This window comes from Echinops telfairi, unplaced genomic scaffold (assembly GCF_000313985.2).
Source record: "Echinops telfairi isolate 266 unplaced genomic scaffold, ASM31398v2 ScPeMD7_31;HRSCAF=116, whole genome shotgun sequence".
Taxonomy (NCBI): domain Eukaryota; kingdom Metazoa; phylum Chordata; class Mammalia; order Afrosoricida; family Tenrecidae; genus Echinops; species Echinops telfairi.
In genome coordinates, this window is record NW_022103928.1 from 27,187,444 (window position 1) to 27,207,552 (window position 20,109).

The window sequence follows — 20,109 nt, forward strand, 5'->3', positions numbered from 1 at the left end:
CCTAACCATGGGAACACTGCTTAGTCTCATTCATCACTCAGCACAGCCTCTTTCTGTCCACTCCAGGACAAAGACTGCCACGGCCCCAGATAACGTGTAAATTAGCTTCATGGAACCAAAAAGCCTTTGAAAACCCCGTTTTTGGAGCTTTGAAGGAACCACTTAGACTCGGCTTCCATGAAATCATGGCTCCCATCAGAGGTGGCCTCTACCCACAAGCTGGGTTCCTGGCTGCCTTCCTGTGGCGGATGACCTGGTCACTCCCATTCCACTGAGCATTTACTCGGGTCCCTCAACCAAGCAGGTTAGCAGAGTTTCCAACTTAGCTCTGGCATAAAGAATACACCTTGGTGTCCCTGCCAGGAGTGAAGGGGGAGGGGTGCGGGGGAGGTGCCCATAATGGTCCAGGACAGGCTTTTTCTGCAAGCTGATGACTGCTTGCTAAACTCTTTCCCTTTGTGAACTCCAGAGGGACCCAGAGTCAGTTGAGGGGGGAGGGGGCTGCCTTTTATGGAGTCTGCAGCACCGGGTTAACTCTGCCTCTCTGCCCTTTTTAAAACATTTGATTGTCTTAGCCCAATCGAATCTGTTATTTTAGGGCTTATACAATTGCCCTGAAAGCAAATGGAAGAAGAGAAGGAAGAAGAAAAGGGAGATAATTGTTGCAGTGGGTTTTTAGCATGCGTTTGACTTGCCTGCAGCTTCCTGACAAAGGAGTGCTCATCCCGGGAGCATGAGTGCTTTCTTTATACTGTGGGAGGCTGGCACCAGAGCACTCTGCAGGTACATTCTTCTTCAGACGCAGCACTTCTCTCCGGTAATGCCCACGGGGCTCTAAGCGTGCTCACTCCCCTTTTGGGAAGCCGCCTCTGTACCAGTGTCAACACCAGTGCTGCCTCCACTCTGGCAAACTCCCACCCAGCATGTACAGGACAGTCCAAAAGTGTTGCTACCAGTCGTAGAGGTTTTTTATTTTACAAAAATATCCAGATTTGAAGGCATTGTTACTCAACATGTTCTCCATCTAGGTCTCTAGATTTCTGAAGGCGGTACTTCCATGTCTAACCCTTCCTCCTCAAAGAACCCTGTGCTCTCTGGCGTAGACCGCCTCAAAGGGGCAACCTTGGTTCCTAGCGGGACTCGAGTCTTGTTCTTTTTCAATGTTCTTTGACTTTAGGAAACAGGACAGAATCTGAGAGGAAAGGCCTTAGGGCTGTAGGGTGAATGGAGTAAGGCTTCCAGGGCAATTCTCGGAGGTGAGGCCTGGCTACCCTTGAAGACTGAGCAGCCTCCTCGATGGGGTAGGAAACAGTTCCTTGGTACCACTCTCCTGGCTCATCTCCCACCAATGCGGTTTTCAGTTTTCTTTAAACGTCTTCTTAACAAGCCCCCACAGTCATCCAGTGCCCTTTGAGAAATATCTGTCAAGATTTTCCCTTAGGAATCCCAAAAAACAGTCCCTAGAACCTTCTGAGCTGACTTTTCAGCCTTAACGCTAACTGGCCAGCAGATACTCTCGGGAGTCATTGCATTAATTGAACCTCCTTTTGGAAGGCACCGTCACACGACCAAAGCAGGGGTATTATTGAGAAAACTTGTCTGCAGTCACCGCTGATCTGAGAGACCTGTTTAAACATGTTTTCTTTGGGATAAACCTGGGCATGTATGAATTGGAACCCCTGGAGCAATATTTTTCTACTTAAATTTCATTTTCTGGGTAACTATATCCTGAAAAAGGGGGCTTTCCTGAGACTCTCACATTCTAGGGTCAACCCAAGAAAGCTGGGCATGGCTTACAGAGCCCCCTGTGCGGTGGAGACAGCAGCAGCTCCTGGTCTGCCCTTGTTCTCTGGAGGATGCCCCTCACCTCCAGTCTACCGCCCCCTCTCCCCGTGACCTCCTGGTGGTCTGATCTTGGGGCAGAGTTGGATACCATTCAGCTGAGAAGTAATTGACACAAACCAGTTCTGCTAACCTTATCTGTCCTTGGGATATATCTGGGGGCCAGGCTGATGGGATGACTCCCTGCGTGCAGGCAGCAGCACATTTCAGAAACAGATGAGACTAGTGCTTTGAGTGCAGTGCTGGGGGCAGAGGGCACTGAGTGGCTTTTCCAGGACACTCTAATAATCATTTCCACTTGGGGGACCATGGACTCAGTGTCCACCAGTGAGGCATGTGGTATCATCCAAGAATCCACTGCCATCGAGTTGATTCTGACACAGTGACCTATAGGACAGAGTGGAACTGCCCTTATGGTTTTCTGAGACATTTAAAGGATGCGAGTGACGCGGACAGGGCTGAGAATTTGAATTGGACCAACCAGATGTACAGTCATTGTATAGGACGAGCCACATACCTCTCAAACTGTGTACATGAGCGGCAGGAGGCCCTGAGCAGGAACCGCCCATCCACAGCTCTGTTCATGGTGCCGGAAAGGATTGTTCAGCTGCAGAATGCAGGCCATTAGTGGGAAGGGAAGGAAATGTTGGGCCACAGTCCTTGACACTCTGCAGTGTCCTTGTACCCATGGGGGCAGCCCCTGAGCCTCCTCCCTGACATCTGGGACTACCCCTGGCCCCGTGCAGGAATGGACCCCCGCCTGCATCCGGATCGCCACTTCAGCCAAAGGCAGCCCGCCCTTGCTCCAGCTTTTGGCAGCCTGACGTAATGCTGGCAGCAGGAAGTCCTAATCCAGAGTGTTTTTGTTTGTTGTGCTTCCTCAGGATTTCCTTGGATCTGAGGACCCCAAAGAAACAAAGATGCTAATCACCAAACAGGCTGACTGGGCCAGAAATATCAACGAGCCCAAAGCCGCCGTGGAGATGTACGTCTCGGCAGGGGAACACGCCAAGGCTATCGAGATCTGTGGCGACCACGGCTGGGTGGACACGTAGGTCTCACTTTCTGCCCCAGAAGCAGTTGGCAGTCTGTCGTGCCCTGCCAGCTCTTGGCTTTGACAGACAAGGGTAAAACGAGAGTCTCTGTTGAAACCAGATGTGTGCCAACAGGTTCTTTGGGAGACACAGAGATTGAAGCGGGCAGTTGCTGCCTCTGCGAAGCTTATGGAGCCCCTGGGAAAAGGGGGGGCTCAGAGCTGCTGCCGTTGAGCCCCTTAGAAGCGTGGCCCAGCCACCTGACAGGCCATCAGCCCTCCCCCTACCGAGGCTCAAATGGCAAGGGAAGAGGGCCAGCATCTGGGAAGTAGCAGAACTGAGCTTCACGCTCTGACACTGCTGGTCCCAACGCCTGCCATGGTGTCCATGGGGAACACTCACAGGAGGGAGGCAGTGCGAGTCATCGGGGCAGGCAGCCTTCTCAAGGGTAGCGTCTCACGGGGAAGTAGTCTTTCCATGGTGGGCCTTGCATTTCGAAAGGAAGGGGAAGGAAGCAGAAGCTGGAAGAGCTGTCTAAGGGGAGAGTCTGCAGGGGCTGAAGTGAATGAGGCAGTGGGTGAGGGCTGAGAGTGCCCTTCTGAGGAGGTGAGACCATGGGTGGGCCCGAGGGAGGCCCTAGTCAGGGTTGTGTTAGAACCCACATGGACAGGAGAGGAAACAGGCACGGAGGCCGGAGACAGAGAGACAGCCAGAGTGGAGACCAGGGCACTGTCCCAGCTGAAGGGACGAGGGGCCCAGCAGAGCTGGAGCCCTAGGGAAGGTGGGGTCTGGTCAGTGGGGAGATGAAGGGTGACTGTGGATGCCGAGCCTGAGGGGTTGGAAAGGACACTCACCCAGAGCACAGGGAGAGGGAGAGGACCTGGCTGGGGTGGCCACGTGGAGAGCCCCGCCCCGTGTTGGGATCCTTAGGGTGAAGGGCTTCTGCTCTGACCCTCAAGGAAAGTGGCTTTGGTGTGAGCATGTGCGTGAGTGGCTGCGGCTGGTGAAGGAGTGCCGGGCTCCCGGGATCGGCCAGTCTGCCCCCCAGAGTTGTCAGCAGCGCTGAGGTCTGTGGTTAGGAATGGCACAGGTGGGTCTGGAGAACACAGAGAAGGGTGACTCCCATCCATCCTCACTGCCGTGGAGTCCATGCCCCCCACAGCCACCCTGTCGGCCCTGTGCGTGTCCAAGACTCTTAACGGAACCTCAGGGTTCTACCTCAGAGGGGCTGGTGGTTTCAAACTGCTGACCTTGCAGCAAGCAGCCCAATGGGTAAGCCACTGTGCCTCCAGCTACTCCTCCATCCTTACCTTGTTCAAGAGCAATGCTCCTGGAAGAGAGACAGATTTGCCCCGAGATGGTTCTTCTTGCAGGAGGAAGGATACAGGGGAGGGCCTGGGAGATCCAACGCCCTCTGCTCCGTCTCCCTATGTCACTTTCATTTATAGTGAGACTTCACAAGATTACTTTTTCAAGAGAGAGGGGATACGTTGAGCCTCTTCTGTTCCTTTCCAAGTCTGGCTGTCACAGATGTGACATTCTGAATGGTGCAGGGATATTCTGTTTGAAGGTGGGGGTTAAGGGTCTACCTCTTTCCCTAAAAATGTGACCTTTCCTTGCTTGGAGTGATTTTACAAGTACAGATCGACAGCTTGCCTAACTCTTGACCCAGAATCTGGTCTGGGGGCTGCCCCTCCCATCCCTCTAAAAAGAGTAGGTTGGGAGAACCTATGTCTCTGGAGAGCTGCTTCAACCCAGGCCCAACCTATCTCCAGAAGGGACAAGCACAATTCGTCTGAACCCCCGGGGAAAGAAGTAGGGTGCTTGGTCGTCTGCACCTGGCTGGCCGGAGAGAGCCCCCTGGGAAGAGCATGTGACATGGGGGACATGGTATCCTGGAGCAGGCACCCCCCATCATTTCAGGCTGGGTTTCTGGAGCAGGTATTCCACCCATCAAGCACCTTCCCAAGGACCATGCACTCTGTTCAGCACTGGGCACAACAAAGTGGGTCAGATACCACCTGCGCTAGAGGCGCCCCCATGCCCGCCCCGCTTCTTGCCCTCAGGCTCCCCTCTGCCTCTCCAGGTTAATCGACATTGCCCGCAAGCTGGACAAGGCTGAGCGGGAGCCCCTGCTCATGTGTGCGCACTACTTCCAGAAGCTGGAGAGCCCTGGTTATGCAGCAGAGACCTACCTGAAGATCGGTGACCTAAAGGCCTTGGCCCAGCTGCACGTGGAGACGCAGCACTGGGATGAGGTGAGGGCAGTGTGCTCTGCATGGACCAGGGACACGGGTAGGAGCATGCAAGGGGTCTTTGAATTTGGAGGGAGGGAAGGTGTTCTGCTGGTTCTCTGGGGCACAGTATGGTTCTCTGGTCCCGGCAGCCATTTGTCCTTCATGTGTTCATTTGGAAAATCTTCACTGCTGCCCGCTCTGTGCCAGGTTCTGGGCATAGCAGTGGGTCTGGGCTGCCTCTGACCAGACCCACAGGCTCACACATCTCTGACATGGAGATGCAGCTGTGTGACATGTGTGACATTTAAAACCTGCCTGGTGACATTTCCTTTCAAGTGCTTTCCAGGATCAGGGCTGCCAGAGCCTTTTCAGGGATCAGCTCCTTGGTTCCCTCCACCATGCCAGCTGAAAAGATGGCAGGAACAGCCAGTGTGCCACCACCACTCTGGCCTGGCTGGCATCCTCCAGCACACTGGTGGCCTTGCTCTCTGGGGAGCAATCGATCCTAGTTGAGGGACCCTGCCCCCACCACAATCAGTCTTACTGAGACACCAGCGAGACCCTTGGGTAAGAGTGATCTGACTCGTCCATGCCCCCTGAATGGCTCCATTTAGTGAGGTGACAAGGTCACTGGTGAAAAAAGATGGGGCCAGTGACAGAGGGATAAATTTATCAGGAGGAGGTTTTCAAGGCGCATAAATGAAAGCACTGGGAACTGCTTAGTCCTGGCTGCACGGCAGGCAGACTTTCCCCCTCTTGCCACGCAGCGCTTCTCCCCAGGCTCCTTTGTGCTTCTCCGGGTCCTGTTTCTGTAAACTGAGGCAAAGCCGGCAGATGGCTGAGGGGTGGGGTCAAGCCGTGGACGTGTCCCACACCCCGTCAAGTGCACCGTCATCTGTGGCGGCTGATACGCAGTGATGCTGACGGTAATGTCAGCTCTGTCTCCTTAGGTGTCGCCTGCACTTAAAAGAAATCTGTTTGCAGCGCTACAGGGGCCCACGCAAACCCTCAAAATAAAATGTTTCCGATTCTGCGCCGCTTCTGTGGTCCAGAAACAGACTGTGTTGTTATTGAATCCAGTCGCTTGCATATTGCTGTTAATTGCCTTTTGTTTTCCAAGAGCTGATTTGTTTTTGCGTTTGTGGAGGTGGTTGGGTGGGGGGTGGAGGGGTGGTGGTGGTGGTGGTGGTGGTGAGAGGACTATCCCGCTCTTGAGTTGACAGTCTGGCAAAAATAGGACATTCGGCATGGATGCTGCCAAGTGCGGCGCTGTCCTCGCGGGGGCTGTGGGATGCTGTATTAAGAGTGCCCTCACTTCTCCCGCCAGGCCTTTGCTTTGGGTGAGAAGCATCCTGAGCTTAAGGACGACATCTATGTGCCCTATGCGCAGTGGCTGGCAGAGAACGATCAATTTGAGGAAGCGCAGAAAGGTAGGCCACAGCGGCAGAAGGACGGGGTCCCACTGAGGCTCAGGTTCCAGGGGCGGTCCCGCCCTCCCCTGTGCGGTGGTCTTCATCAGACAGGTGTGGGCCCACCCCCACCAGCCGCACAAGGCCAACTTGGAAGGACCTATCTCCTCTCTGCTTCCTGACCCCTCCTCATGTAGCCCCCAGGCAGCCCTGCGCTGTAGGCTCTGTCCTTGTTATTCCCATCGTGAAGACAGGGCACTGGGCTTGGGAGCTCTAAGGAAAAGGGCTTGGCTTGAAGTCCCACAGCTAGGAAGTGGCACTTTGGGGAGGGAGCCTTGGTAGCACTGTGGTTACACTCTGGGCTGCTAACCACAAGGTCAGCAGTTTGAAACCACCAGGCAAAGCTTTTCAGTGCTGTAGAGTCACAGTCTGAGAAACCCCTGGGGGCCAGTCTCACCCTGCCCTGCAGGGTCACTGTGACTTGGAATCAACTCAATGTCAGTGAGTTTGGTTTTGGTTTGGTTGTGAGGGCAAGTGAGAGTCCTCCCACCAGGGCCTGCCAGAGCTCTGGCCTGCCTGCCCTTTTCGGTGAGTCAGGCCAGCTCGTTTCTGGCTCAGATTCCCTGTGTGGGCGCTGCGCCTCGTCGCTTCCATTGGTAATACGGGCTGCAGGTGAGGGTGACAATTGGTAATAATCACTGTAAACTCAGGCTGCCTTCCTGGTGTCAGACACTGGCTGGGCACTTAACCTGCATGACCTTGAGTCCGCCCAGCAGTCCGCAGAGGTCAGAAGCCAAACATGCCATGTCAAGTGACGCAGCCGCACAGCCAGGACCAGCCAGGGTCTGTCTGCTTAGGAAGCCCGCTCTTCTGACTCTGAAGGGGAAGCGTTCCTGCCGAAGCTGGGTGTGTCATATTCCATAGCATCTCATTGACACTTCTATATGGTCACAGTTGCCACCTCCGGACACATTGCAGAACAAATGTCTCTCACTTGGAGCTCCTCCACTGAAAGCCCCCTTTGAAGGACAGCGTGTTCTCTCTGCTTCAGCATTTCCAGAGCACCCAGTTGCTGAAGGATCTGCATGTTTGGGCAAAACACATCAACCTATCCATCTGTCAGCGTCTGCCCTTCCAAGAATCCATCGTCATAGTAACTTGGTACTCAGACAGGAGATGGGAGATGAGAATGGAACAAAGGCAAGACCTTTTCCTTCTTTAGAAGCTGATTCGGATCACGCAGGCGTCACATGTGGGCACCTGTCACAGCTGGAAGTACAGCTCTGGCAGCCCCCCAGGTCCTGGGGTCTGGCCACGGACTAGGTACTCAGTTAGCTGCACTATATGAGGGACTGAGAGATTGTGTGTGTGTGTGTGTGTGTGTGTGTGTGCTAGTTTTCACGAATGTTTGCTTGTGAGAACAGAGCCGGCTCTTGAGAGGTTTCCTTTGAAAACCACTCTGTTGAAGGCAGCCCAAGTAGTTGAGCTGGGTCTGCCACTTGCCCTTCACCTGCTAATGCCCGTTGCATTTGCCATGAGGGGGAGGGATAGTATCTCGGAGCCTGTGCACAGTTCTTCAGAAGCCTGTGGTGACGATCCAGTGAGGTCAGTGTGACGCCAGGCCTGCTGCGAGTGTCAGGCCTCATTAGCGGTGCTTGGCAGTTGCAGAGACTTGCGCTGGGGTGGGGCGCAGGGCTGAACCTAGCTCAGGACACAGCCCCAGGCTCTGCCCTGGCATTGGCCTTATAGGTCGGGAAGTCCTGGCCAGTCAAGGATGGTCTTTCACGTTGTTCCTTTTTCCAAAGGCAGTTGCCTTTTCCCAGCAAAAGAGTCCAACCTGCTGCACTTTTCCAGGATGTAGGCTTGGTTATTTATAGCTCTCTGCCTGAGAGGCAGCATCCCAGCAACCACGCCACAGATGCTCGGGGAGTGTCCCACTTCCCAAGCAGCCCTGCATGGTCCCCAGAGCCCCCTCCTGCTTCCTCACTGACTCCCCGAGGGTGTGCTCTTGTGCCCTTGCAGCGTTCCACAAGGCCGGTCGGCAGGGGGAGGCCGTCCGGGTGCTGGAGCAGCTCACACACAACGCAGTGGCCGAGAGCAGATTTAACGACGCGGCCTATTATTACTGGATGCTGTCCATGCAGTGCCTTGATATAGCCCAAGGTAAGTAAACAGCCTCCAGGCCGCTCGTTTCTCAGTCCCGCTCTGGCACTAAGATAAACATCAGAAGAACTGGGACATTTTAATTAAAGCCCTGGGCTTGTTTATTGGGTGCATTGTCCATAACCCTGCCTCAAAGCAGTCCAATCTGACATATCATCTTTCCTCAGTTTGCCCATACGCACTGAAGATGGTCTATAGCCAGCCCCCAGGTCACCCAAAGTATGTCTTTCCCCTGTTACCTGGGGAGCCAGAGCTGGGGCTGGTCTACACCAGTGAAAAATGAACAGTGACATGAGGAGACAAAAGGGAGATCGTGTTCAATAACACCCCAGACTGTCACTCATCCCAAGCCGGAAAATTGTTTCAGTTGGGTGTTTTGTACCCCTAGAAGACTTCCCATGATGCCTTGAGGGAGTCTGGAAGCAGAGGGGTGAGAGGGAGACGTTCGGCACTGAATCAGGGCCATCAGACTCGAGTGGGAAAAACATTGGAAGTGAGGCAGCTAGGTGGCTCCGAGCCTCTGCATCTGTCTGTACTGGGGGGGGGGGGGGGGGGTGTCCTGCTCTACCTCAGCCACAGCGTTGCAGTGGGCACGGAGCCATGGCAGCCATCTGAGAACTGATTTGCCCAAGGATAAGCTGGCAGATATCAGGTTGACACTGCCTGTCCCCATCCCCACCAATTCTCCTGGCAGCCGTGGATGCTGGTGACCACCTCCCATGGATGTCCAGAGGACACCAGATCTGGGAGTCTTAAGAGCAGCATCCTCAAACTGCTCCTGGGCACACACCCACTGGGGCTGCTCAGTCAGCACCTCTCCTACCACCACCCCCTTTGCTCTGTCCCATGGTGTTGGCTCAGGGTTTGGAAGGACAGATACTGGCAGCGGTGCCCTCCCCACTCCTTCCATGGCCAGGTGGCTGTCACAGCCTTGGTTTGACACCTCTCACCTCCTACCTTCACTCCCCGCCCACTGCCCACAACAGATCCTGTCCAGAAGGATGTGATGCTTGGCAAATTCCACCACTTCCAGCACTTGGCCAAGCTATATCACGGCTACCACGCTGTCCACCGGTACACGGTAAGGGGGCTCCCGCAGGGCACGGGCACATTTCACAGCAGCAGCCCTTTTGGGTCATGAGGGGCTGCTGGGAATCCTTATCCCTCTGCGGAGGAAAAGTCAGCAGCTTTGTTCGTTCGTTTGTTCGTTCGTAAGTGGTGGGCTATGGTTCCTGGGTTAGCAGTCCAGGCCTGACATGAGCCCTTCTGGTTGCTTGGTTCAGGTGCCAAAGACTTGGTCAGACTCTAGATTAGCCAGACAAAAGGCTGGCTTCTCTCTCATCCTGGGAGTGGGTAGGAGCTCTGTGGGGTCCTCTCCTCGAGAGTGAAGGCCCGGCTTCCCTCCTGGCCCTGCCACTGATTTGTGTGTCTTTGATCAGTTCACTTCCTGTCTCTACTTTCTGCTTCCTTCTTTTTAAATCCCTCTTCCCAGTGGCAGTGAGGTGCAGGGACAGGATGCGAGCAACCTCTTCAGCCTGTGCCTTCTCTCAACAGAGAACGTGTCGAAGCAGTGTCCTCAGAGTGCGAGGCCCTGTGCTGAGCTGCCGCAAGGGAGGTAGCAGCCGTCTAGTGACTGCCAGGCCTTTCTTCCATGCTGCCTCTGCATGGGCTCAAGCTGCCCATCTTTCAGTTAGGAGAGTGCACTGTACCAACAGTAGCCAACCTTGTTCAGGAATCTCTTAGTGTATACCAGCCAGTGTAGTATGGACTGAATTATATCAAGTCATTTCATCCTGGTAACCATGCTGCCTGTTTTAGAGATTAGAGGTAGTAGGCAGTGAGATCCCACAGCTAATAAAGTCACAGAACTGGCACTTGGCCCCCCTCCAATCCCCCACCCCAGGAGCAGCAGACCACTGGCTCTCAGCCCATCCCCACTGTGGGACCTAGGGCTGGCCGTCAGGCATCTGTGTCTCAGTCTCCTTTGTAGAGCAGTGACCATGATAGGAACATGTAATGAGTGGTTGGGACGATGAAGTGAGCTAGTACAAGGAGACCACGGGGGAGCGAGCCTGGCCCTTGGTGTGTGTCACTGCTCTGCTCACTGCCCCTCTAGCTCTTTGACTCGCATCCTGCCCCTGCACTTCACTGCCACCGGGCAGAGTGATAAAAAGAGTTTATAAAGAAGGAAGCGGAGGGCAGAGACAGGAAGTGAACCGCTCAAAGGGCCTGCCTTCCATACAGGACCATTTCGTCTCATGAGCACGCTCTGCATCCTTTGCTTCCTAGGAAACCTGGAAGCTTCTCTGACAGGCTCTGCCTCTTGTCAGTCTCTGTCTGCACCGGGCTTGGTAGGCACAAGGGCCTCATCTTCTCACAGTCTTCTGTCTCTTGAGATGAGACACCCCCAACCCCACCCCCAGGGCCCCTCAGTTTGCTTAAGCCACATTGGAGCCCAGCTTCCTCTCCTGGCTCTCCATCGTCCACTCCTGGACCGACCATCTCCTCTCCGGGCCCTGCTCTAGGCTGCCCAAGGGCAGGCATGCGGCCAGGGCTCTGGCGCGTCCAGTCTGCTGAGGCTTCTTTGTGGAGTCATTCTTCATTCAACAAATGTCTGCTGTATGACTGAGGACATTGTCCCTGCTCCCAAGGAGCACCTCCTCTGGGGCAGAGCCCAGTAAGCAAGCAGCCACAGGAAAAGGTTTAGTGCCCACCGCCCTCCATGGGAAGCCTTCCTGTAGGTGGTGACCCCAGCCAAAAGGAGGGGCAGAGGGCAGTACGAACGAGGCAGGTATAACCTCCTCCCTGGGGGACAGACAGAAGAAAAGTGGGTAAAGGGAGATGTTGGACAGTGTAAGATATGACAAAATAATAATAATTTATAAATTATCAAGGGCGTATGAGGGAGTGGGGAGAGGGGGAAAAATGAGGAGCTGATGTCAAGGGCTTAAGTGGAGAGCAAATGTTTTGAGAACTATGAGGGCAACGAATGTACAAATGTGCTTTACACAATTGATGTATGTATGGATTATAATAAGAGTTGTATGAACCCCCAATAAAACGATTAAAAAAAAGAAAAGAATGAGGCAGGTGACGAGGAAGGGCTCCCTGCAGTGCACCGTGTGTGAGGGCTTCCCAGGGGCTGGTTTGGGGGCCCAGTGGAACAATTCTGCCTGGGATATGGCCGAGGGGTGAGTGTCAGTCTTCCCAAACAGGAGATGCTGATCTGGGTCATCTGGGGTCTCTCCAGGACATTGCCTTAGATTCCACTCCTAGCCCAGTAGCCAGAGGCGGGCAGCATCCTAGCTCTCACCTAGTGCAGAAGGCAGGCTCAGGGTGTCTTGGGCCCCTGGAGCTGGTGGAGATGACAGAGATGTAGGTGGGAACTGAAGAGAACATGCCAGAGCTCTGAGCTGGAGCCAGAAGGGTCCGCCCCCAAAATGGAGACCACCTTGAGGCACAGGCTGGTAGCTCAGTGGTGAGTATGGCTCAATATCAGCCTTGGGCTCTGTCCTCTATTATCAGCGAAGGGCTGCCACACTGTCCTCCGCACTGTCTCGAAGGCACTATTGGACAGCAGTGCTCCTTTTAAGCAGAGACTTGGAAAGGAAGTCTGTCACCTTTCATCACTGCCTGCTGATGGGAACCCCCTCCAGCCCACTGCGTCAGGCCTGGGCCTCAGGGATAGAAGGTGCTCAGAGTGGCAGCTCAGCAGGCCTGAGGGCTGTGGGGTCCTCACCCACTCTGGAGCCTGCGCAGCTTAAGAGGAAGCAGTTCCTGGACCTTCCAGCTCTGCCCTGTTTTTGCTAGGCAGGCGGCTGACCGATCATGGCTGGGAGCCTTGGTGCCCTTGTCATGTCAGGATGGCGAGGACAGGTGGCACATCTGGGATTGGGCCTGCTTTTCCTTGGAGGCCCGCCAGGGATGCATTGTGGCTGTGCTCTCCTAGAGACGGTGGTGTCTACGCCTTGGCCTGGCTCGGCAGTGGCTCTCCTGGGGAACTGGCTCCCATTGGCTTTTCTCTTCCTGTAGGAGGAGCCGTTCAGCTTCCATCTCCCAGAAACCCTTTTCAACATCTCCAGGTTCCTGCTGCACAGCCTGACCAAGGACACCCCTTTGGGGATCTCCAAATTGTATCCTTTCTCCCCAACCCTCCGTTGCAGACCTGGCAGCCAGGAGGTTGAGCAGCCAGTCACAAGAAGTTAGCCTGCAGGGCTCTCCCGACTGGGCCCAGCAGTTCTCCTCTTTGGAGCCCACAGATAAGGGTATGGCGCAACGTTTGGGAGCTCCAGGCCTTGGGCATTCCCCCAGGGTGAGGAGGGCTTGTACATGTGTGCCCCAGCCCGCCCGGCACTGGGAGACAAGGCTGCTGTCTTGTAGGGGCCTAGTGACAGACCAGTGGGCTGTGGCCTGGGATGGGATGAGGTCAAGGCTGGGGCCCTGGTGAGGATGGCCATCCTGGGGGCTGAGGCCACCAGCAGGAGACCAGAGGCGGGCCATGGTGTAGGGAGCACTGAAGCCACGCCTGGCGGGGCAGTGAGAGCCACTGAAGGACTGTAGGCAGAGAAGGGGCCTTGAAGGGCTGGTGTTGGTAGACAGGAACAGGAAATAACCATGTTCTTTAAAGGTCTTGAAGCAGCCCTGGTGGTGCAGTGGGTTGAGCTGTTCAAACCACCAGCTCCTCTGTGGGAGAAAGAGGAGGCAGGCAGTCAGCTCCCGTACAGACTTATAGTCTCAAAAATTCTAGGAGCTTCTTCCGACAGGCTGCTGCACTCAAGGTCATAATTACCCTCCATTTCCAGTTTTCTCCAGCCTCTCTGCCAGGAAGGGCCCTCACGGTGGACCTGGGCCCCTTCTCTTTCCAACCCTGCCCCCCCAACCCACACACATACACCCCAAGTGAGGGCCCGAGGTGCGCCCTGGTGAGAAGGAGCGGCTCTGAAGAGTCCAGCACATGGTTCAGGCCTCAAGGGAAACTCTCAAATTAAGGAAGCCTCACCACCGCCGGTCCATCATGTGCTGATGCGGTGGTCACTGCTGAGCCCGCTGGCCTGAGCCTGCACCCAGCCCTCTCAGCCAGTGTGCTCACCGCGTGGGCTTAGAGTTCTTCCTGTCTCTGCTCCCTGCTGCCTGGGGCCTGGCTTGGACCCCATCTTTGGGGAGGTGGGCAGCAGCACCAGAAAAGAGGGGCGAGAGGCAGTGGCTGGGCCTCGGATTAGAAGCTGATGGGGAAAGTGGAGCAGTCAGCTGGCCGGGGAGGGCGGAGGTGCAGACAAGAACCAGAAAGGCCCAGAGAGCAGGGCACCCGGGTTGTCAGTGTTAGGTCGCTCAGAGGGCAGGTGCCAGAGGGGCTCTGAGACCACCAAGGGAGTCCTTGATGAGGTGCAGGGGGAGAGAAGGGCCCATGCTCCCAGGCCTCTGTGCTGACCCTGAGACATCTGCTTCAGACCACACCCGGCAGCCGAGGGACCGAGGGTGAGAGCCATTTTGGCTGGTGAGGGCCCAGGGTAAACCATGTGGGGACCAGTGACCATGTGGGGGATGCCGATGACTGGAGACGGGACCCAGGACCATGAGGGCCCTTCCTCACAGGTTGGGGAGGGCTGGAGAAAACAGGAAATGGAGGGTAATTATGACCTTGAATGCCAAGGTCTTCAATGGGGTTACACTCCTCAGGGAATGTCGCCTTGTTTGTCTCTGGGGAAACCCTGGCCAGGACACCCGAGCAGTCTTCTTGGAACTCCCCAGCAGTGCAAGTGCACCTCTCGCTCCTCGGGTTCCTGCCAGGCCTCCTGGCCCAGCTCGGCCTCTGCTGTCCTTAACCCGGACTCAGCAAAACGCTCCTCACCCTGGCCAAGCAGAGCAAGGCCCTGGGCGCCTACAAGCTAGCCCGGCACGCCTACGACCAGCTGCAGGGCCTGCATATCCCCTCCAAGTTCCAGAAGCCCATCGAGCTGGGAAGCCTCACCATCCGCTCCAAGCCCTTCCAGGACAGCGAGGTGAGCACGCAGTCATGTTGGGGGATGCTTCCTCAGTTCTGTGTGTGTTTGTGTGTTTGCTGTGGGTGTGGTGTGGGTGGGTGTATGGGGTGTGTGTATGCACCACAAGTGCCTGCACAGAGCCCCTGATGGCTTCTGGTCTGGCTGTGGCTACATTTGGAAGGTAGCCTGCCATGTTCTCACCCCTGTGTGACTCTCTGACCTGCCTATCGCTGGCTGGCTCTGCCGTTGCCACCGCCTTTTCTCTGGTCACAGCCCCCAGTGCCTCTGAGACCCTGGGTGGGCCCTGCCTCGTCCTCCCCTTAGGTGGGCGCTGTGTGCCATTGCAGCCCAAACCCTGTGTACCACCACACCAGGCTGACCCTGAGCCCAGAGCCCCTGCTCTGCCTTGCCGCACCCCCTTTCCCAGGTACTGCTCTCCAGCAAGTCTGCCCGAGGACAACAGCTGCAGCCCAGGCCCCAGCCCTTCCCTCCCATCGGCCAGCAACCGTCTGTGTTACTCCCCACCCGAGCTCAGAGCAGTGCTTGGTGCCAGACGGATCTGGGCTTTCGTTCCAGCTCTGCTCTTTCCTAGCTATGTCTCAGACTTTCTGAGCCTCAGTTTCCCTGGCTATCAAGTGGGGACCCAGAGCTGCTGTCCCTCACACTGGTGGTTGAGAGACAGCAGAGGGAATGTGCTTGGCGCAGTGCCTGCAGTGTGGTCTAAAGTAAGTGATTGGTCAGTGGCGGCAGTGGTTCTTATCACTTCCTGTCAGGAGAGGAGTCTTGCTGGCCCCTCCCTAGGAAGGAAATGTCTGGGGCAAGGACCCTCAGGTCTGCAGCCCCTCCTCAAGCTTCACCCCAGTACAGGCCCCTCCCTTCTCCCTCAAGGGGCCTTTCCAATGGCAGCCAGACGCCTATAGCCGAGTGTAGGGCAAGGAGGGGCCCAGGACGAGGTGTGTGCCTTAGGCAGCGGGCGGCCATGTGTCTCTGCAGGATCTGGTGCCCTTGTGCTACCGCTGCTCCACCAACAATCCACTGCTCAACAACCTGGGCAACGTCTGCATCAACTGCCGCCAGCCCTTCATCTTCTCCGCCTCGTCCTACGGTGAGCCTGCTGGTGGGGCAGTGGCACCCATGCTGCTGACCCATTACTGCCAGGGTGCCCAGAGCCAGCGCTTGGTGCTGCCCACGTTGCATGCCCACTTCCCAGAGCTGGTGAGGGCCTGCCTGAGGACCAGGCCTGGGGTACGCAGCCAGGCAGCAGGCTCTATGCCCAGCTTCAGACGCCTGACAGGAGCTGAGAAGCACCTTCCAGTAGCTGGGTAGAGGCCTCTTCTCCCTCAGGGGAGCCCGGCCAGCTGCAGCGGCAAAGAGGAAGGGCTGAACTTCGAGCATGAGTCCTCCACACCCGTAGCAGGGAGGGCCGGGTGACGGGAGTGGGGTGTGGGCCCACCCGGCCTGTGCTGCTCTAGGAGAAGCGCTCCAGCCCCTCGCCTCCCTCCCATGACTACCTGCAGAGGTTCTGCACCTGGTCGAGTTCTACCTGGAGGACGGGATCACCGACGAGGAAGCTGTCGCCCTCATCGACCTGGAAGCACCACGACACAACAGGCGGGAGGGCAAGTGGCAGGAGGTCGTGAGCAACAGGATCCTCTGTGCCAGCTGTCGGGAGGGCCGCAGGGGAGGGGCAGGAATTGGAGAGGGACCTCATGGGAGCAGGGGTAGGGGCCAGAAATTGACAGAGGGCCGGCCAGGCCAGAGATGCTAGGAGGGGACTCTGAGGAGTGCCACCTGGCCTTTCCCTCTGTCTTGTTCAGTGAGGCTCTGAAAAGGCTACAGTAAGTGGCATCCTGGGATTGATGTCCATGGTGGCAGCCCAACATTCCCAGGCAGGCTGAGTTCTGTGTCAGCGGCAGAAAGCATGACTCTGGCTGGGCATGGGCAGGATGGCAGCCAAGATGGGCCCTGGTGCTCCCTCTGCACCAGTAGGTGGCCTCCTCCTCCCAGCGCTGCTCTCTGTGGGTGGCCCATCACACAGCCCAGAGGAGGACACTTGCCTTGGGGCAGCCTGGGCCTAATGGAGGGTAGGTAGATGGTGACCTGGCTGGTGCTGGCACCTGTGCTCCTGGTAGAAGTTCCTGGGCCAGCGTTCCTCAACCTGGGATGCATGTACTTCACCAGGGACCTGTGATTCAGGTCAGGGTGGGGCCACCCACCCTGTTGCTCACTGAAGGGAAAAGCTAGAGAGCTGTTTGTTAAAGAAGTTGACCCGGGCATCCTCAGCTGGGTCCCCAGTCCCTTCCTTCTGGCCTCGAAGGAGAACTCATCCATTAATACTCTGTGAAATAGGGCCTCAGGGTCCTCACAGTGCCTCTGGCCATGGCTTCCTGCTAGGCCCTCATTTCTTCTCCCAGCGGTGGGCAGCAGCCCCTACTCTCATGACACCTTGTCCAGCCAGCAACAGGAAGCGTGTGTGTGTGTGTGTGTGTGTGTGTGTGTGTCCGTGGGAGGCAGACGTGGGCCAGCAGTAACTACTCCCTACCCCTAGTCTTATCAGGCTGTGCCCCTATACCTACCTAGAAGCTGGCTCCACGGCCCTCCTACCCTTCCCATCTTTGGGTGTCAAGGGGCACACGGGGTAGAAGGAGGTCTTCGCACCCTGGGTGGAGGGTGAGCCTGTTTTCAGCCTGGGCCTCCGGTGCCATCCTTGACCAGACCCTGCAGATTCTCAGACTCTGAGGCTTGACGAGACCGTGGACCCCATGGGGGACGATGACCCATTCCCCGCAAAGCTGAGCTTCGAGGTGAGTGGGTGCCGGGCCCCGGACCTGTGGGAAGCAGGCAGGTGCAGGCCCATCTCTGCATGGGGCTCAGAGAATGGGTGGGCCGGCCAAAGACCGAGAGAACAGAGGTGTGTCTGTGTGCCCCAGAGACCCAGCCAGGCCCTGGAGAACATCGCAGGGAGGCAGTGTCCAGCTTGTCCCTGTCAGAGCTGCTAGGGACGGGGTGTGGGGTCCTCTACAGGGGGTCCTCCCGGCCCCCCTCAAGGTTGTGGGGTGGTGGTCCCTGCAAGCACACTGCCCTCCCTCCCCGTGGCCTACAGCAAGGAGGCTCGGAGTTTGTGCCGGTGGTGGTGAGCCGGTCAGTGCTGCGGTCCATGAGCCGCCGGGACATCCTCATCAAGCGCTGGCCACAGCCCCTGAAGTGGCAGTACTTCCGCTCGCTCCTGCCTGATGCTTCTATCACCATGTGCCCCTCCTGCTTCCAGGTAGGAGCCCCTGCCGTTCCTGGCCAGCCCGGAGACTGTGCCTTCTGTTCCTCTTGTTTCCTGAGCATCCCCTGGGGAGACCAAGCCCGAGACAGGCACTCGGGGTTATTGCTCAGTGTCCAGGCCTAGCCCTGCGTGCCCTTGGCCTCTCTGCACCCTCCCCTGCCTTCCCCTGGGCCTGCCCTGCAGGGTCACAGTGGAAGGTTGCCCAGTGTCTGAAAGAGAGCACAAATGGGGTGCTGGTGCTTTGGGTTTCAGCCTGAGGGGAGGGATCTCAGACCCACCCTTCTCATCCTTGGACCCTGCAGACCTGCCGCCTCCCCCACCTCCCCCGCTAAACAGTGCCTCTGAGCTCAGGGCCTGTGGTCTCACCTTAGATGTTCCACTCGGAGGACTACGAGCTGCTGGTGCTGCAGCACACCTGCTGCCCCTACTGCCGGCGGCGCATGGACGACCCCAGCCTCTGATGCAGCCGCCACAGCCCCAGAGGAGAGGGTTAACACGCGAACGTGTCTTGGGCCAGATGAAGTTTGCTCGTCAGGGAGGGGCCTGTGCCACTGCAAATCCCTATTTATGGCAGTTCGTGCCTTGTAAATAGCACTAGGAGATGGGGAGAGATTGTACATATATTTTCTAAGGGGAAAAAAATCTGTTACTTTCCAAATGGCGGCTTGGGTTGTTGGCGGCAGCCTGCTGGAGTCCACAGATCTGTCAGACCATTAACATGTACACTTTGCGAACAGATTGCCTCAATAATTACAAATAAAAGGGCTACTTATTTTCATCAATGTCTGCATTTTAGCAAATCTTCATATTGTCTGCAACTTAATTTCCTTATGCAAAAGTGCACCTGTTTCTAATTTGATCCAAGAGGAGCATTATATTTGTGTGCTCTTAAAATGTAATCTAATCGAAATGGCAATGTGGAAGGGGCAGGGGCGTGGTTATTTTGTGTGTGTGTTTATTTTGGTTTCACAGGGATCCATCTTGACAAGGAAATCAGATACCTGGTTCCAAAGATGGCAGCTGTTGAAAGGAAGGGTGGTGAGGGTGGTGGCTCTCTGTGGGTTGGGGTGAGGCCCGAGAAGGTGGGTGGCAGGGAGGCCTGACCCTGAGATGTTCCCTTTCCTCCAGCTCCATAAGCAGACAATTCTATTTGAAGTTGCAGACTGCTAGCCTCTCTCTCCCTGAGATGCAGCAGTTCGAGGGGTGGGTGGTGACTGGGGAGGAGGGGGGTGGAGGTGGGGAAAGGGGGAAGGGAGATGAAGCACCTTTTTAGGGCCCTTTCCTGTGTCAAGCTGGGTTCACACCTTGTCTCTTTTCTCACGCTGGCCATGAGGGTTCGGTTTGCATCTGACAGCCAATCCGGAGGGTGGGGGAACCGCACCAGGCCCTGGGGCTCCCGAGGCCCTGAGTGGCCAGGCCATGACGTGTCCATCCCTTGGCCCCTGCTCTTTAGCTACCACTTCAGCTGCCCAGGTAGTGACACTGCTTTCTCAGTGCCCCGAGAGCAGGCAGAGGGGGCAGGGCAGACGACACCCCTGGAAAAGAGACGCTGGCATCCACATGTGTCAAGTGGGCAGTGAGAACAGGCGCCACTGGAGGGTTGAAGCCCCTGAGGCCTATAGACAGAGGTCCACCCTCACCCCCACTGCCCCCAGTGGAAAGGACCCGCCTTGGAGCAAACCCAGGACCCCGGCCCCAGCCTGGCCAACCCCTCCCCACCCTCCTCGGCATCTCTCTGGAGATGATGGAGGAAAATAGAGGGAGCCAGACAGTTGTGCCAACAGAACTCCTCCGTGGAGTGTCTAATTACTTACTCTCATGCATGCCCTCTATCGTGCTAAACATTTATTAATGTGTTAGGGTTTCCATTAGCACGTTGCCTGCACTGAAATTATTTGCATATGGCTGGGAAAAAGGGGAGAGGAGAAAAACAGCCCAGCCACCCAGCAGGCGTCAATCACAATGACAGATCAGATGGTCCAGGGCAGGGGCCCAGCCAGAGGCTCAGAGGCGCTGTATTGGCACCCAGCCCTAGGGTACCAGAAGGGGAGGGAGCCCATTGGGCCTCCATCCCCCAAACCACCACAGCCCCTCCTGAGCCCTTTCTACAGGCTACCTAATCAGTGGACCCCCAAGGTTGGCCAGCCGGCCTCTCACCGCCACCCTCAC

At 56.5% G+C, this 20,109-nt stretch overlaps 1 protein-coding gene across 3 annotated transcripts in view; it reads left to right on the forward strand.

The window, feature by feature from the left end:
• Positions 1 to 18,722, forward strand: part of IFT122 (intraflagellar transport 122) — a 63,366-nt gene extending 44,644 nt beyond the window's left edge. For all 3 annotated transcript variants that reach the window (XM_045289856.1, XM_045289855.1, XM_045289853.1), the window contains 12 exons: positions 2,727 to 2,893; positions 4,963 to 5,134; positions 6,441 to 6,543; positions 8,545 to 8,685; positions 9,672 to 9,766; positions 12,718 to 12,818; positions 14,519 to 14,684; positions 15,660 to 15,771; positions 16,184 to 16,312; positions 17,391 to 17,470; positions 17,770 to 17,934; positions 18,312 to 18,722. In XM_045289856.1, the coding sequence (XP_045145791.1) occupies positions 2,727 to 2,893; positions 4,963 to 5,134; positions 6,441 to 6,543; positions 8,545 to 8,685; positions 9,672 to 9,766; positions 12,718 to 12,818; positions 14,519 to 14,684; positions 15,660 to 15,771; positions 16,184 to 16,312; positions 17,391 to 17,470; positions 17,770 to 17,934; positions 18,312 to 18,401 (1,521 nt within the window). In that variant the 3' untranslated portion in view covers positions 18,402 to 18,722. The remainder of the gene's footprint in view (positions 1 to 2,726; positions 2,894 to 4,962; positions 5,135 to 6,440; positions 6,544 to 8,544; positions 8,686 to 9,671; positions 9,767 to 12,717; positions 12,819 to 14,518; positions 14,685 to 15,659; positions 15,772 to 16,183; positions 16,313 to 17,390; positions 17,471 to 17,769; positions 17,935 to 18,311) is intronic.
• Positions 18,723 to 20,109: the final 1,387 nt, after the last annotated feature.